The following is a 16,331-nucleotide window of genomic DNA, read 5'->3' on the forward strand; positions in this document are numbered from 1 at the left end:
ACTCAAATAGCAGCTTTTGTATTTGACAGTTTCTGGATGATAGTTTACATCTGTCAGCACTAATTTGTCTTAGTTCAATATATTATTTTTGAAATGTTAAACTGCCCGTGTGGTACTTTTTTCAAGAGGCTTAAAGATCTTGTAGGGTATAGTATTCACAACCACCTTTTAATGTAGATAATAATTTCTAGATATATGATTCTACCATCAATTTAATAAAATTGGACAAATGTTTATTTCTTTCACAATTGGCTTAGTATATGTGAACAGCCGTAAAGTAGGTACCTCAATCATAACGCCATTTGAATTATTGCAGAATAACACTTAATTAATACACTACTTCAGATTCTCAATAAGACATATATTAGGATCAGAAAATTGTCAAATTAACACTATGCTTAAGAATCAACATATAATTTGATAACTTTATAAGTGACCTAGAAACCACAAAAGAAGTTTGCTGAGTAGACATTTAAAAAAAAATATATCCATTCTCCAAAATAAGTCAATTGAGGTATTATAAATTTCTTATAGTCATCAGATACCTTTAGTTTATTTCAGAAAGCCACAGAATGTAAATGTTCAAGTTTATTAAATGGCATATACTCTGGTTTGATATTACATTTCTTCTTAATGAGAAATAAGAGAAGATAGAATATACTACTGCCTATGTTTTTGGGCAAAACAACAAAGATGTCATACCTTATCTAGAGCAATCATCATTGATAAGACTCCCCATAGAATTCTCACCAGGAAATGTGATCTAAGCCCTGGTGCAACTAAACAGTCACTGACATTAAGCATGGACAAGATGGGAATGTGCCCTTCATGGCCACTTAATCATCTGGTACCCTCCAGTTCAATAAAATCATCTAACTCTTGCCAAAAATAATATTCATGTGGGAGGTAATTTCCTATAGCTGGAGGAACTGGTGCCTAAACTGCATACTTATTTTGGTTTATAAGTCACTTGTTTAATTCTCTTTTAGTCTTAAACGGAGTAGCTCGTTTACTGCATACCTATTCTGCTTTCTCTGAAGGACCTTCTCAACCTTTGTGAAAAGAGAAAGAAAATATTATTTCTGCCTTTACATTGCTTTGCATTGATTTTTGTCTTTCTAATATGAGGGTGGATTAAAAAATGTTATAAAACAACCAAATGCAAGAGAGAGATAAACACCTTTTCTATCCAAGTAACAGGTTTTAGTTGTTGATTTTACTATTTCAACTGCTTCTTGAATAGACTTTAAATATAATAAAATCATAAGTATGGATTTTCTTACCCTAAAGCAAGCTAAATGACAAGAATGATTGATTGATTACATTATTTACTCTAATATTTCCTATTAAACCTCCTGTTGGCATGGTTTGACTAAATTCTGATATTAAATTGTTCAGTTTTCATTTTTTTAATTATTCTATTTTTAGTTTTTTAAGTGTGGTTTAGAGGCAAAGAGGTTCAACCAGTAATTTAATTTTTTTGATTTTTTTTTAAGAAAAGAAGACACAAGCTATCTTCTCACAGGTGTTCCATCATGAAAATGTTTGAAATTTGCATGACCATTTTATGATGTTTTGACAACACACTTTTAACTGAGACCCTCTTATTCACTCAGACCAATAACAAATTATTCACCTGATGTTTAAAAATACATCATCTATTTGCTAACATTTTGGGAAAAGATTAGATATTACCCTTAATAAAAATGTTGTGGTGCTTGAATATTGGTTAATATTAAGGAGACAACAGGCATTTATGTATTTCAAAGTGGCTTTGAAATTTATACATAGATTATCATAACATTTGTGCATTTTCAGAAAAGGGCTATTTCTGAAAAAAAAAAGGCATATTTTAGTGAGAACAAGTCAGATTCCACTTGATAGTTAAGTAAGTGAAGAGAGTATAAAGTGCTTTTGAATCCCAAAGACACCATGCTGTGACAATTTAGGATGACATGACAGAACAATTCACTTACTAATAATTTATACTCAATAAATTATCTAACTATCATTTTTATTTATCTTCAGTCACAACAATCTAAAATGAAAGATCACATTTTTAAACTCAGTTTTCAAGATGAGATTCATATCTATGGATGTTTAGAGTAATAACATGTTTATGTTGCTCAGTGATTTTCTCTGTGTAGCTATTCTCCACTGTTCTGGAGGGTCTCCAAAATCAAGTCTGTTCAGACATATAAGTGAGACAAAGGTTCTACCAAAGGAATTGCTTTGGTTTGGGCCACTATGAATATCAATTTTACATTGCAAAGCCTTTATTTGCAAGAATTAGGTATGTGAACATATGGTAATGTTACACAAATGCTTAAGTTATAATTTATCTTTGCCCTCTTTATTATCTGCATGTTTTCCAAATCAATAAATAAACATTAACCTATTCGATCAACAAGATAATATTAAGATATACTGTAATTGTCATGGATTATTTGAAGGAAAATATTTAAGTTTTGTTGTTTTGTTTTCAAATAATTTACTGTATGCAGAAAGGCAACTACATGTTTTCTGGAAGAGAGAATACAAGGCCCTTTCTGTTTCCAAGTAAGAAAGAGTGATTTTTACAAACTTTAGTTTATTGAAACATAGTATGGTTAAGTATAAAAGGCTTGGGATTAAACAAGCCTGGGTTTGAACCTTCACCTTGACTTGCCATTAGCCGAGCAACCTTGAGTTTCTTGAACTGCAAAATAAGGATAACATTATTTACATTATGGGATTGTTAACAGAACTAAATGAGATAACTTGAATGTGTCAAGCCAGTGCCAACTGCCTGACAAACACGGAGTGAAATTCAGTAAATATTAACTTCTCTTTTACCCCCCCTCTTGTCTTTTCCCTTCTATTCTTTACCGTTTGGTTATGATTCCTCCATTATTAAACTCTGACCTAGAGTTAATTCAATTTAAGTAGTAATGAGTCAAAAAGTGATGGAATCTTGCATTGGAGTGATTATGATCTGGGTTTGTCAAAATTCCTTCCTCTTAAAACACATTTCTGCTGTATATGAGGTCATGTGGTTGATTTATTTTTGGACTGGTTGATAGCTTATAACAAATAAAAACACTTCTCCCACTAGATACATTAAAAAATAAGAAGCAAGAAAGAAATTCTGGCAAAAAAAATCAGCATTTCTGAATCATAGCAAAATCTCATTAATTCAGATCCCACTGAGAAAGAAGTGTATAAAAGATTTAATTGCCATTAGAATAAAGCTATGAATAAAATTTTATAATGATACCTCACTCTACGTTATAAGGATATTAGAACCATGGTAACTGTACACATATAACAGCAAATGATATAATAAATGTAGTTTGCATTTTGTGAGTTTGTCAGTGGTCATAGTAGAAAAGAATATAATTTTATGTTTTAGCAAGATTCACTGAATCGGACTTTATTCAGATTTTCTAAGTTTGTACCAGATAAGTAGTCATACGCTAAATCAGTGAATAAGTATTTGATAAAATAATTCCTTCAATAAGGACATAGGATTAAAAAATAAGTAACTCTGCATAATGATGCAGAGAGCATTTCAGTTTTCTTCTTAGCATGCTCATAACATGAAACTTGCATTTTGTTTGTTCGTTTTGCTTTGTTTTTGCCTTAACTGAATTAAAGAATGTGTATGTGGTTTTGTCACAACACAGATGGAGAATTATACTCTGGAACTGCAGCTGATTTTATGGGGCGAGACTTTGCTATCTTCCGAACTCTTGGGCACCACCACCCAATCAGGACAGAGCAGCATGATTCCAGGTGGCTTAATGGTACGTGGTTTATGAAAGAAAATAGACATATAACATATGTAACTGTATTAAGTTACTGGAGAACTCTTTTACAGTACATGAAATATGATTTGAAATTTAGTGTGCAGTTAAGCTAATGGTGGTGACTTCATGATGTTGGGTGTGAGAAAGTTCGGCAAAGAAAGAAAAGAGAGATTAAATATTCAGGAAAAGATTCATTTAGTGCCAAAGTTGAAGTTTCTCAGTAGTTAGCTATGGAAAGAAAGATCTGGATCGGAGCTACGGAAGGGAGGCAATGGAAAACGATAAGATGACTTACCAATTCTGTCTTATGGGGACACCACAACAAATCTTACAGGGTAGTATTTTTTTTTCCCTTTACATCTCTTATTATTTCCTTGAAAACATCATCTTATATACTAGTGAATGTCAAAAATTGAATGTTATTGCAGTGTGAATAACATATTAATAGTCTTTTCAAAATTTCAAAGGTATTTTAAATCATGATTTCATATGATTCACATTTAATCTTAATCATCCTAAAACCCCTCTCCCATTTTATAGGTTAGGATTTTAAGGTCAATATTTTATCTAATCCGGTAGAAGAATGTTTAGAACAGAAACCCAGTTTTCTGAACTTCAGGCACTGGCTTAACTACTTGATCAAGTAGATGCTTATTATTATTTATTACTATTACTCTCTATTTTCTTTTTAGTATAGAAAATAATTTTGGCATAGCAGAAAATATACAAGCTGTATATACCCAAAATAAATAAATACTACTCTTATTCAAAATTTTAACTAAGCAATCTTTTCATATCCTCCTATCTAGAGTTCAATGTTTTTTGTTTTTTTTTTTTTGGTTAGTCATTTACACATTTACCAAAAATTTTTATAAAGGTCCCTAGTATATTAACCATGGTTGTTTTTATTGTTACTTAATGATCTATATTTATGCCTACCTCCAATCTTAAAAAACAAAGCCACCCAATCTCCAATTATCTCTCCATGAAATTTATCCTGCTTGTACATAACTCATTAAAAAGAATGAAGCATGAAATTTTTCCTGGTTATACATAATTCATTACAAAGAAAGACACTTATGGTTTATAGTCATGTTCTCAGTAAGACACTTGAATATCTCATTCTATGAACTTCTGCCACACTTGTTGTTCCTGCCTTATTTCAGGAACCTCAAAATATAGTTCATCCCTTCTGTCTTTCATTAGTTGTTAGAGAAAAATCACAGGTCTACCTCTAGATCTCATTGAAATTCCAAGAGACCATGAGTTGTGTGACAACCTTTGTTCTGATCCATCTTATACTTCAAAGTGACTACTCAAAACACAAAACATACCTCAAATTACCTCAGTCAGCATCTCTTCCCTCCTGTGACAGCATTTCTGACTGTCCTATAATTTTCCATGTAGTAGTGACAAAGGCAAGCTCCCTTCCTCCTCGTTTGACCCTTCAGCCTTGGCTCTTAATGGCATTGATGTTCTTTGATTAATTTAGTCAATTTACATTTCATTTGTTATCTTTATCTCTTTTTCAGTACTAATTTCTTCCCCCAAGCTAAAATCTTACTTATCCTATGCAAAACTGTTCTGTCATGCTATGCCACAAAGTCCCAATATATCTAAGTTCATAGCCTGGTTAGGACTTGTTTCCTCAATGTTTCACTACCTTTACTTTAAACCTGGCATTCATCCAATAATTACTTCCTTGAAATTATTCCTCCAAAGGACACTAATGATTTTCTATTACTTTTTATTAATCTCTACTTTGACAATGTCTCCTGCAGTATTTATCATTAACTAGCCCATTCTTTTAAAGTCTCTTCTCTTAGCTTCCCCTATTTCTTGACCTCCCAAGTTTTCTCTAAATTTGACATCACTTCTTTACTGTTTTAAATCCTAATGATGCCTAACATAATTGATGACTGCATACAAACACTGTGGTAATCAAAGGGGATTAGACATGTTGTCAAATGTTCCTCTCCCACCGGGGGTAGACAGAGTTTCATGGTACCTGGGTGACCATGTGAGAAATTTGATGCCTCACCGGGGAAAAGAAAAGGTGCTGAGATGAAGAGAAGAGCATGTGCAGAACTCCAAAAACCCAGAGGAATATTCTAGAATATCCAGTATAAATTATTAGCCCTAGGATGTGTGCAGAGGCAAAATTAGTAGGAAAAAAAAAAAAAACAAAACCCTCTTAACTTTGCTATCTGGTTTGTTCACAAACTGAAATATTTGTGTGGGAGGGAGAATGTTTGTTTTTCTATTTAGAAAGAAGACTTTGATCTACTAAGTACCCTAAAGGGCATACAGGCTTTCTCTGTCCATGAGAAACAAAATCTCATTTAGAAGATGGAATAACATAAAGGAGAGTATAGTATCCATTTCATTTTTATGGCCTCGGAGAAAAAAAAGCCATCAAGTTAAAGCTGCTTTTATGCTGCACACTCACATGTTGACAGCTGAGTCTGAAGAATTTACACTGTGGGAAAACACAGTCATTGTCCACAGCTCTGTACTTCATCTCTGAAAATGTGTAGTTCATTTGAGAATTCAGTTATCAGTCTCTCAGCACTAAACGTGAGAACTGATTTTTCCAAATTAACACAAAGGTTACATCTGACAGGGTGCAAAAAACAGAACTGCTGCAAGATGGAGGATACAGACATGTTTGAGATAGAACCAAGGGACTCTGAATCACAAGCCTTGTGACATTAAATGCCGTTACACAATAAAATTGAAAATGTAATGTTTACACATTCATGAATAAAATAAATGAGTTTTGAGGCATCAGCATAGAGTACACAATCATATGTGTTCCAGAATTAATACATTGCTTTGCAAAGTATTTTTTTTCAAGGGTCTTCAGGGTTATTAAAATTAATTTCAGCATAGGACTTTATTTTTCTCAAATCAATTCAACTCTTTTGGAAGAATCAGTTCACCTATTTTAGATGACTTTTAATTTTTGTTCCTGGTAAGGAAAAACAAACAACAAAACAGTTGTCTAAAATTGGAACTTGAAATATCTCGATTTATTAAAATGGAGTTTCACTACTTTCATAACTAGAAAGTTTATATAACGATGCCAATAAACGTTTAAATTCAGTTTTAACAGGAAAATTTAGGAGTGAATAACACTTTCAGATTAAGAAACTTCAGACAATGGAATCTGTTGTGTATTTTACATTTTAACATGTAATAACATTCTTAAAACATCTTCATTAGTTATGATAAACCCTAATTTAGGGTTTCTAAATGTTATAACAATTTTTTATTTCAGAAAATATACTGCTAGGGATTTGGCATGATGTGCCAAAATCCAGTAGTTTTTTCTGATACTACATAAATTCTCTCAGTATTAATGGTTTCAAATTTCAATTCCAACTTCAGCTGAATGTGGAAATAAAATAAAATTGTTCTGTGTATATTTATAGTAAGGAAACAGATAAATTTATGCTGCTGTTATCATGATATCTTAGCATTTATTATGAAAATACTACTACCTAGTTATTATCCATATTAACAATTCATTAGAGCAGTTGGATTACTAGCCCAATTTATTTTTCTTATTTGATGGAGACTGTTTTCCAGTATTGTTTATGTCTTGGAGTAATAGTGGATGATACATGATTTGGAAGAAAGAATATCTTTAGAATGAGGCATGGTTTCACTTTACTTTGGCCCTTACAGTAATGAAATGAACAGAGGTACTACCTGTCTCCTATAGTTATTGTGGAAAAATGACCACATAATAATGTATAAAAAGCACTGAGCAAGTTCTTGGTATGTAGTAAGCACTTAATAAATGCTAATTATCTGGGTACCCTTTATCCCACTTCTGTTGGGTGGAGCACACTTAGGAAGCTTGGCCTGACTCACTCTGTGAGTGATTATGTTTGAGTCAGGGTGAAAGGGCAGCCAGAGTCGGGTTTAATACATGAAACCACATGGATTCCAAGGCCTGGGGAACACAAACAGACCTAATTACAATGCCTGGAGTGTGACGCCTTCCCACTCATTTCAGGAAGACCTGTTTTCTTTTAGTGGAATTTCCTAAAAGGATCGTGCCTGTAGATAGACTAACCCACTTGCTCTTTTTCTGTAATTGAAATGGTATGCAAGTCATCACTCCACTTCCTCTCACTTGTAATATTCATACCCTGATGGCCTGCCCTTATTGGAATCAGCATAGCTTCCTCTGTGGTCATGTACTAGGATATTTCGTACTCTCTTAAGATTCGAATTTCTCCACAACATGCGTTTTTAGAAAACTAGACCCAGTGACGGAACATATGACTGCAAATAAACTATGAATACACAAGTTAACATTACACGTTACCAGATACCCAATCTCAAATCACTTGTACAGCTCTTTTAATACACTATTTTGATCTTACTATCTTTGGAGACATAAAAAACGTCAGAGTATCCAATTGCATTTTCTTTAATAAGTAAAACAGATCATCTAGTTTTGCATAATGTCAGACTTCTGATGATGTCATTTTTGATTATTTCTTTGGCTTAAGCAAGTTAGTAATATTTTGCTGACCTTTGGGGAAAAAGCCCTCTATAAGCTTATTTCATGCTTATTTGAGCAGATGAGTGTTAGAGGAGCTGAGAGATCATTCAGTTAAAACAACAGCAACAACAAAGGTCCTCTTAGTTTTTATAGTCAATGAAAGAAGAAAACAAGAATGCAGTATTTTTAAACATTTGAATTATGCATTCTATGAGTAAGCAGTGTACGCATTAGCTAGCAATTCTGGAGTATCAATGTATAAAGTAACAGAAATAAAATGACAATCCTTACAGTTATTTTCTTTAAATTACGCTGAAAATTTGAATATGCAAACTTTAGAACAATAGTTATGTCTATACCTAAAGACAACTTAGTAGTTAAGTTTTGTTTTCTCAGGAATCTATTACTCAGAAAAATTTTCATCTTAACAAATAATACACAGCCATTAGAAATGTATCTTTTTAAACAATAAGTATACACCATGAAATTATTCTACTCTCTAAATAATAGTACATTTAATCAAATCACTAAATATTTCTTTTTTTCATAAAGAGTTAAAAGTTACCAAAATATACCATCCCTTGATATCTTTTATCAAGGACATACTTTCTCTGTCACTTTTTGTCTAAGGAACATAATGACTTTTAGCGAGTTTTTTGAAATTACTAATGAGGAAATATGAATAAAGCTTTGGAATAAAAATTAACTCATTAATGGCAATATGTTTAAAAACTGATTTTATTTTTTTCCAGGCTTCTAAGAAAAGCGACCTGAATAAAATTGTTCAAATTTTACCATTTGATTTTTTTTTAAAATCTTGGGCTAAAATGTACAACTCCCAGATGTGGCATACAGGCAGCAAATTTTGAATGTCTTGCTTTGAAATTAACAGTTGATGAGAGTAGAAATATAAGATTTAGAAGTATTATTATATTTTCTCAAGGTAATCCGGCTTTTTAAATGAAAGTTGATCACATGAGACAATATATTGGACAATTCTTTATATCAAAGGCAGCTTCCTTTTTCTTCTTGTTTTTTACATTTTTTTCTCTCTTGTCTCACCATCAGTTTAATGAATACACAGCCTGTCTATACCAATTTCCTCTTCTAGAGTCACTACATTCAAAGCTTGGTGGGCCTCAATAGGGATTTACTGCTGACTGGGTAATCTGGGTTCCTGTGTGCAGTGACATCAAGCAAGAGATTTACCAAGAGAAGTGGATGCCATGACAATGCATGTAACCATGGTGTGACCGGCCTCCCTGACACGGCTCTCAAAAGCTTTCCCTCTGTGAAAACAGAAGCCTGTTTGCAAATTAATTAGTTTCTGGCGGCAGCTTGATTGTTGACCCAGAGTTTGTAGAGTGGAAAAACAATCAGATTAGTGTGCTCAGGGTAAAAGACCAGTGTGCACTTGCGTGTGGCTTGCTCAACTATTGAAGCTATGAATGGAGTGAAACAAATTCTATTCTGAGAAGCCCAGGCAGAGGTTAAGTGTGATGAGCCTAGAGCTCCCCAGCAGCAGGGGCTGGGGAATTAAAGGATTTTACCCAGATCAAGCTGAATGACAGGAAGAAATGCCATTGAATTTTAATGGCATGGACAGTTTTGACCAGAAAAAAAAAGAAAAAGAAAAAAAGCCACTTGTTATACCCTAATCACTCTGAGTGAAAGAAATGGGTTTACAATATTATGAAATATTCAACGTTTGATACAAATACTTTCAGAATAGAAGATTTCAGAAACTTTCACAGTGGAAGATATTAATGACAATGTCTCAAAATGTCATATAATATTTATTTTAAAGTTCCAAAATAACCTGCCTTTCCATGTTGATAAAATATGTGTTCATATATCTACTCTACTCTTAAATAAGATACAATCCTCAGATGCGTTATAAAATTAATACTGACACAGAGGGAAATGTTAACTTATGAGAATATATTTTCTTGTGTTTATTTTTACAAATATCACTTTAGATAATTACACCTAGATATTGTGTCTACAGGCTTAGGACAAATTCTAGATGCAATTTTTTTATTAATGAAAATTTATTTTGATAAAGTTATTGATTATGCTTAATTTTATAAGATTGCATAACACTTTAAGCCATATATACATTTCTTTTTGGATATAACTGATAGATTTCTCCCTAAATACAGCACTGATTACTTTACAATACTCTCTCATTCAAAAATCGTTTATGTCTCTCAATTTACAAGCAAATTGAATCCAGATTCTGCTGCCTGTCAAGTCCTTTATCATCTAATCCTAAGTGACCTCTCCAATATTAAACTCTACCATACTCAAATCAAATAGAGCTGGTGGCCCTCAAATTTGCTATCTTTTTCATATAGCCTTACCATTTGCCCACGGGATTTTAAGTGTTTGCACCTTTGAACCCCAAGACCAGATAGATGTATGTTTGTAGTTATCACAGGGCCTAACATCCAGCCTCCTACCCTAGGATATATGAAATAGGAAACTAATGAATCTCTTCAGGGGCCCTAAAGTTAATCTGCCTCAGTTTGTATCCCAGTTCCTCTATTTATTACTTACATGACTTTGGGAGTCATTTAAGTTATTTGTATTTGCCACACATTTAAGGTTTGTAAGAAAGGATTAATAGTAATACCTCATACTGTTTTTCTGAGAATGCATGAGGCAGTGTATATAGGGTAATTAGAACAGTATCTGATAATACAGTAAATGCTCATGTTAACTGTCATTGCTGCTGCTGTTAGCTATATCCACCTCCATGCAAAGCAGACAATACATGTTTAGTAAATTGATACAAGAAACAACTCTGAAGTTTATGTTTGTCTTCCTTTAAATATTATCAAGCTATTTGGTTATATTTTAACTGATAGCTACTATCATTATATGGGGAAATTAGTACATCAGGAATATGTAATATGTTTCTAGTAATAGTTTTAGCTTTAGTATTAAAATCATAAAACACATTGTGTTTTACAAAATTAGAAGATGAAACAATGAAATTATAAACAAGAGCAAAAGGCCAAATTGTAATGAAATGTGTTTCTCTACGTGTTAATTTATCTCTAGTAAGTACAATACTTATAACTTAATAAACTTAAATAAACAATTAGGTTAATTCTGCAGTAATTTTTTTTTCAATAAAATGGTTAAGAAGACATTAACTGCATTTATGACTCTCCTGCTGCATCGCAGTTTAACATTTAAATTTTTCATGAGGAGTCGTCAACTATAATCTTTGGGATGACTGTTAACAGCATGGAGTTTCTGGAGACCTACTGTCTGACTTCAGCAATTGTAAAGAGATCTCTTTGTGACCTAGTGTGAGCTCTCTGTGACCAACTTCTTCTTTTCAAATGAGAATAACTGCAGTTTCTCTCTCATTTGGTTGTTATGAGAATCAGATATGAATTAATTATGTAGTGCATTTGGAAAAGTGACTACTACAAAAATCACAAGAAATTCAGTTGATGTTGTGTTAATATTGTGTAAGAATTTTAATGAATGGAACAATTAAAATACATAAATACACCAAGTGCTAAAAATGTAGTAAAATGCACAATCTCATTAAACTGTGCAGCCACATATTTCTAGGAAAGTAATCAAAGTGGCTTAGGGAAAACAAGACCAGATGAAGTGATAGTGATCTATGTCCTTTCCTTAGACTGAATCTATACATACAGGATTTCTTGCTTAATGGTGTCTGCTCATTTTGATGAAAATAAATTGACTCTGCTTCCATAAAAAGAAAAAGGATTTTTCTAAGCTTAGTGATATACTTATTGCTAAGTTACTTACACACGACAAAAAGGCATTAAAAATGTTCTAAGCTTCATATATCAACTAAAAATGTTATTCAGGTAAAGGGTCTTTAAAAATGTTTCCCCAAAATACTGGTAAAAAATATGTGTATTTAGATGCCCTTAAAATAAACATTTTCAAGGTAGAAATATACCGGTTACTACATGACTAAAGAAATTAGACAAGAGAATATCAAAGTCCTTGTTCTCAGCCAATTATCAGTTTCCTATGGCACTTTTTTATTATCACATACATTTTGCATTTTAAGTTGCATACCATTATATATTTATTATTATTATTTAAAAATCTATTCAAAAATAGAGTTTTACTTTTAAAATGAATCACAATTTGTTTCTAGTAATAATTTTATAAATTAATATGGGTGCAGTTTTGTCAGTAGAAGTATGGTTTTTATTATTTTACTTGAAGATTTGCTAAATTTTAATTACTGTTGGATTTCACATAGGCTAATTGCATAAGACACTCATCAAAAAATGTAACTTTTCAATGTGTTTACAAATTTGTCTGAATTCTTATGAATCCAAATAATAATCTCTACAAATGATTTGAAAGTTAGCCAGGTATGGTGGCATGCACCTGTAGTCCGAGTTACTTGGGAGGCTGAGGTGGGGGGATCACCTGAGCCTGGGAGGTCAAGGCTGCAGTGAGCTGTGATCATGCCACTGCACTCCAACCTAGGTGACAGAGCCAGACCATGTCTCAAACAACAAGAACAAGAACAAAAACAACAAATAAACAAAAGATACCAGGACTTTGATATCACAGAGAGTTTTCCCATACATTTGTAAGGGTATTTATGGAAAACTGGTGTTGCTATTCTCATTGATGAATCGGAATTATTACATGTTCTCTAGGATAGGAAAACAGGTAATCCTAAAGAGAAAACAAAATTTAGAAAAAGAAAAAAAAAAAAACCCTCACTCAGCTATTTGGAAGGAATCTGCAAAGAATGATGAAGGAGCGGGAGGAAGAAAGGGAAAAAAGAAAATAATTCCTAATGGTTAAAAATAATTTCCTGATGAGATTTTTGTCATTACTTGATTATATTAAACATATATCATCTTAATAAAATCAATGACATCAACAAAGAAATAAATATCCCCAAACTGTATAAAGTCTTCTATCCAAAGGTTTAACTCTCAATTTTATAATGCAAGTTATAGGTGATACATACTTAAGGACTTTTCTATAGGCTCAAAACATTTTAAAAAATGCTACTGGAACATATATTAATTCCTAAGAATACTCAGATTACCATTTTATATCTGACCATATGGTTGTCCGTAAAAACGATTAAGATACTATGTAATATAATATGATAGAGGTAAAATAGCTACATTATTAATGAGAAGTTAAGACTAGGTATTTGTCTACAGAGATTAAGCTATTCATTTCAGTTACTGTTTATCAATTTGTTTCTTTTTGAAATTTTGATTTTCAGTAAGTATTTTTATATTCCCAAGTCTAGTCTCTTCTCCTCTCATTCAACAATGTTTTTGTTTACCTGTAGAAAATTTAGGTTTCTAAATCACTCCAGTTACCTACACAGAATGTTATTCTCTTCTCATTTCCCTACTGCTAATATAAGTCCTCCTAGAATCACTGATAATAGCACAGTGTATGAACTACATTAGGTAGCTACCAATATATACTCTGGCAACTTCCATTTTCTACATGCAAATAGTATTCACTAGGTTCAAGGAACTGTTGTTATAAGAAACAAAATTAAGTGAAAAACCTACCTTCCAGGATAATACCTATAGTACTTTTTTATCTAATGAAAAACCCTAGAAGTCTTAATACATCAATAGGATCATATTCATATATTCCCAAAATGTCTTTATATCTCAAAACCATTGTTTAACCCATAGGAAAGGGAGGAGTTACTATCCATCTTCCTTTAGATTAAACAAATTTTTGAATCGATTGATTTTCAGGCTCTCAACCTAGTATTACAACTACAGACTGGGGATTTCACTATAAAATGAAAGCAGGAGATGACAACTTATGAGGCAGGCTTTCCTTTGTTTAAATATATCCAGTCTTCTGTTAGAGAGTGTGTGTACAACAGAGTTCAAAACAACAAGAAATTGGAAATTATTTTTTTAAGTTTTGAAGAAAAGGACAGGAATCAGTTGGAACCAGAAAAACTATATATTATTTGTAGATTATATGACTGTAGATTTTTAAATTATGTTATCTCAGTGACAAATGTCCCTAACTATAAGTAAATTGTGAACAGAAATCATGGAAAAAATAATGAGATGAAAAAGATTGGTGTTTAGAAAGAAGTAATCAGAGAGTGGGGAGAAACCAGAAACAGTATTCTTTTCTATTCAGTAGAAGCTTGATAACTGACACCGTGGACTGTTATCACAGTAAAATAAGGTCTCTTCAGCTAGTCTCTGCACTTTAAAAGCCACATGTAAAATGATAATAAATTAATCATTAGGAATAATAGTGGTTCTTGGTCCAGACATTTTTCCCAAAGTTAAGGGGTTTTATTTTGCTTTAAGATTTTAATTTTTTCTTTGATCATTTAAAGGAGTGAATAAATAGGAACCTAAAAAATACATGTTCTGGGAAAATTTCTTAATTTTTTTAATCTTAATCAATGATAAACACAATAATACACTTACAATATGGACAAAAAATATTTAACATGTTATTTGCTATAGAATTTTTATATACCAGTAATTTTACTGCCTTCCTATTTTATGATTAAAGAAAATAAAAAGCACAGTCATTTCCCAACTTCTTTGGGTTTTACTATATAAATGTGTAAGTTGTGTTTGTTCGCATATTTTTTAAATTGCTTTTCTATTTACATAAAATCTGTAAGCATTTTCGTTGGTCTCAGTAAGATCTGGAGGCATATTATTTTAAAAGGTGGTGAAATATACTTTATTTGTTGTTTTTAACAAATAAATATATGTATAACATTTCTTATAGATGGTCTAATAATTTTATTCTAATTAATATCTAATTATAGAAAACTCAGCATTGTCCAGGAATAATGATTCTAGGTATTTTCTAGTAGTTATTTTATGGGAAAAGGTAGAAAATAGTAGGTCCACTAGAAAGTAAACCTAACTTTATATAAACATACTGGAAACCATTTCTTTGTGCTAATAACATAAAATGAGAGGAACCATGTGCTTATTCAAAAGAAAGTTGGAAGTATCAGATTAGTTTAGAAAAACCTTTATTAGTCTTGATAAGGTACTTATGCAAACAACTCCATATGAGCACTCAATAAGGGGAAAACAACAACAATAAAACAAAAACAGGAAATAGGATTAATGGCGTGCCTGCACTGAACAAAGACCAATACTTGATAGTCATAAGCAGGAATTTAAAATTGTACCCAACAAATTGTAGGTGTCGTGACATTGGAGTTATTACACTGAGTATTTGACAGTTTTATCATTAAAAGCAATATTTGAAAAATTGGCAGTCCTACAGAAGTAAATAACTGAAATAATCATGAACAACAAAGAGACTATATTTGCATTGTATTTAATTATCTTCAAAGTGCTATCTACAAGAGCACTTCTTTTTCCCAATAACCCTGTGAACTAGAAAACTGTTGATAATCAAATTAAGTAACCTGCAAAAAGTGAGTTATAAATTGATATTTAGTGATAACTGAGATTAAATTCATTTCACAATTAATTTTATGAAATTAATTTTACCATGTTAAAAATTTACACATTTCTGCAATTTGCAAAATATTTACATGTAAGGAATAGTTTGTCGAGTCAGATACATACTGTTGCAAGGTAAGATAAAAGAGCATAGCAGGCCAGGTGCAGTGGCTCATGCCTGTAATCTCAGTAATTTGGGAGGCTGAGACAGGCGGATCCCTTGAGGTCAAGAGTTCGAGACCAGCCCAGCCAACATGATGAGACCCCATGTCTACTAAAATTACGAAAATTAGCCGAGTGTAGTGGTATGTGCCTGTAGTACGAGCTATTTGGGAGGCTGAGGCAGGAGAATCACTTGAACCTGGGAAGCGAAAGTGACAGTGAGCTGACATCATGCGATGGCACTCCAGCCTGGATGACAGAGTAAAACTCTGCCTAGAAAAAAATAAATAAATAAAAACAAAAAATTGCCAAAGTTGAAGGATTCTATCATACCATAGTTCACAAACCAAAGATTTGCGTTATTTATACATAGTTAAAATCACTGAAAACTTAGCT

At 32.2% G+C, this 16,331-nt stretch overlaps 1 protein-coding gene across 5 annotated transcripts in view; it reads left to right on the forward strand.

Moving 5' to 3' along the window:
* Positions 1–16,331, forward strand: part of SEMA3A (semaphorin 3A) — a 522,459-nt gene that overhangs the window by 435,271 nt on the left and 70,857 nt on the right. For all 5 annotated transcript variants that reach the window (XM_038004552.2, XM_038004551.2, XM_038004549.2 and 2 more), the window contains one exon: positions 3,666–3,785. In XM_038004552.2, the coding sequence (XP_037860480.1) occupies positions 3,666–3,785 (120 nt within the window). The remainder of the gene's footprint in view (positions 1–3,665; positions 3,786–16,331) is intronic.

The sequence above is a fragment of the Chlorocebus sabaeus genome, chromosome 21, assembly GCF_047675955.1.
Source record: "Chlorocebus sabaeus isolate Y175 chromosome 21, mChlSab1.0.hap1, whole genome shotgun sequence".
Classification (NCBI taxonomy): Eukaryota; Metazoa; Chordata; class Mammalia; order Primates; family Cercopithecidae; genus Chlorocebus; species Chlorocebus sabaeus.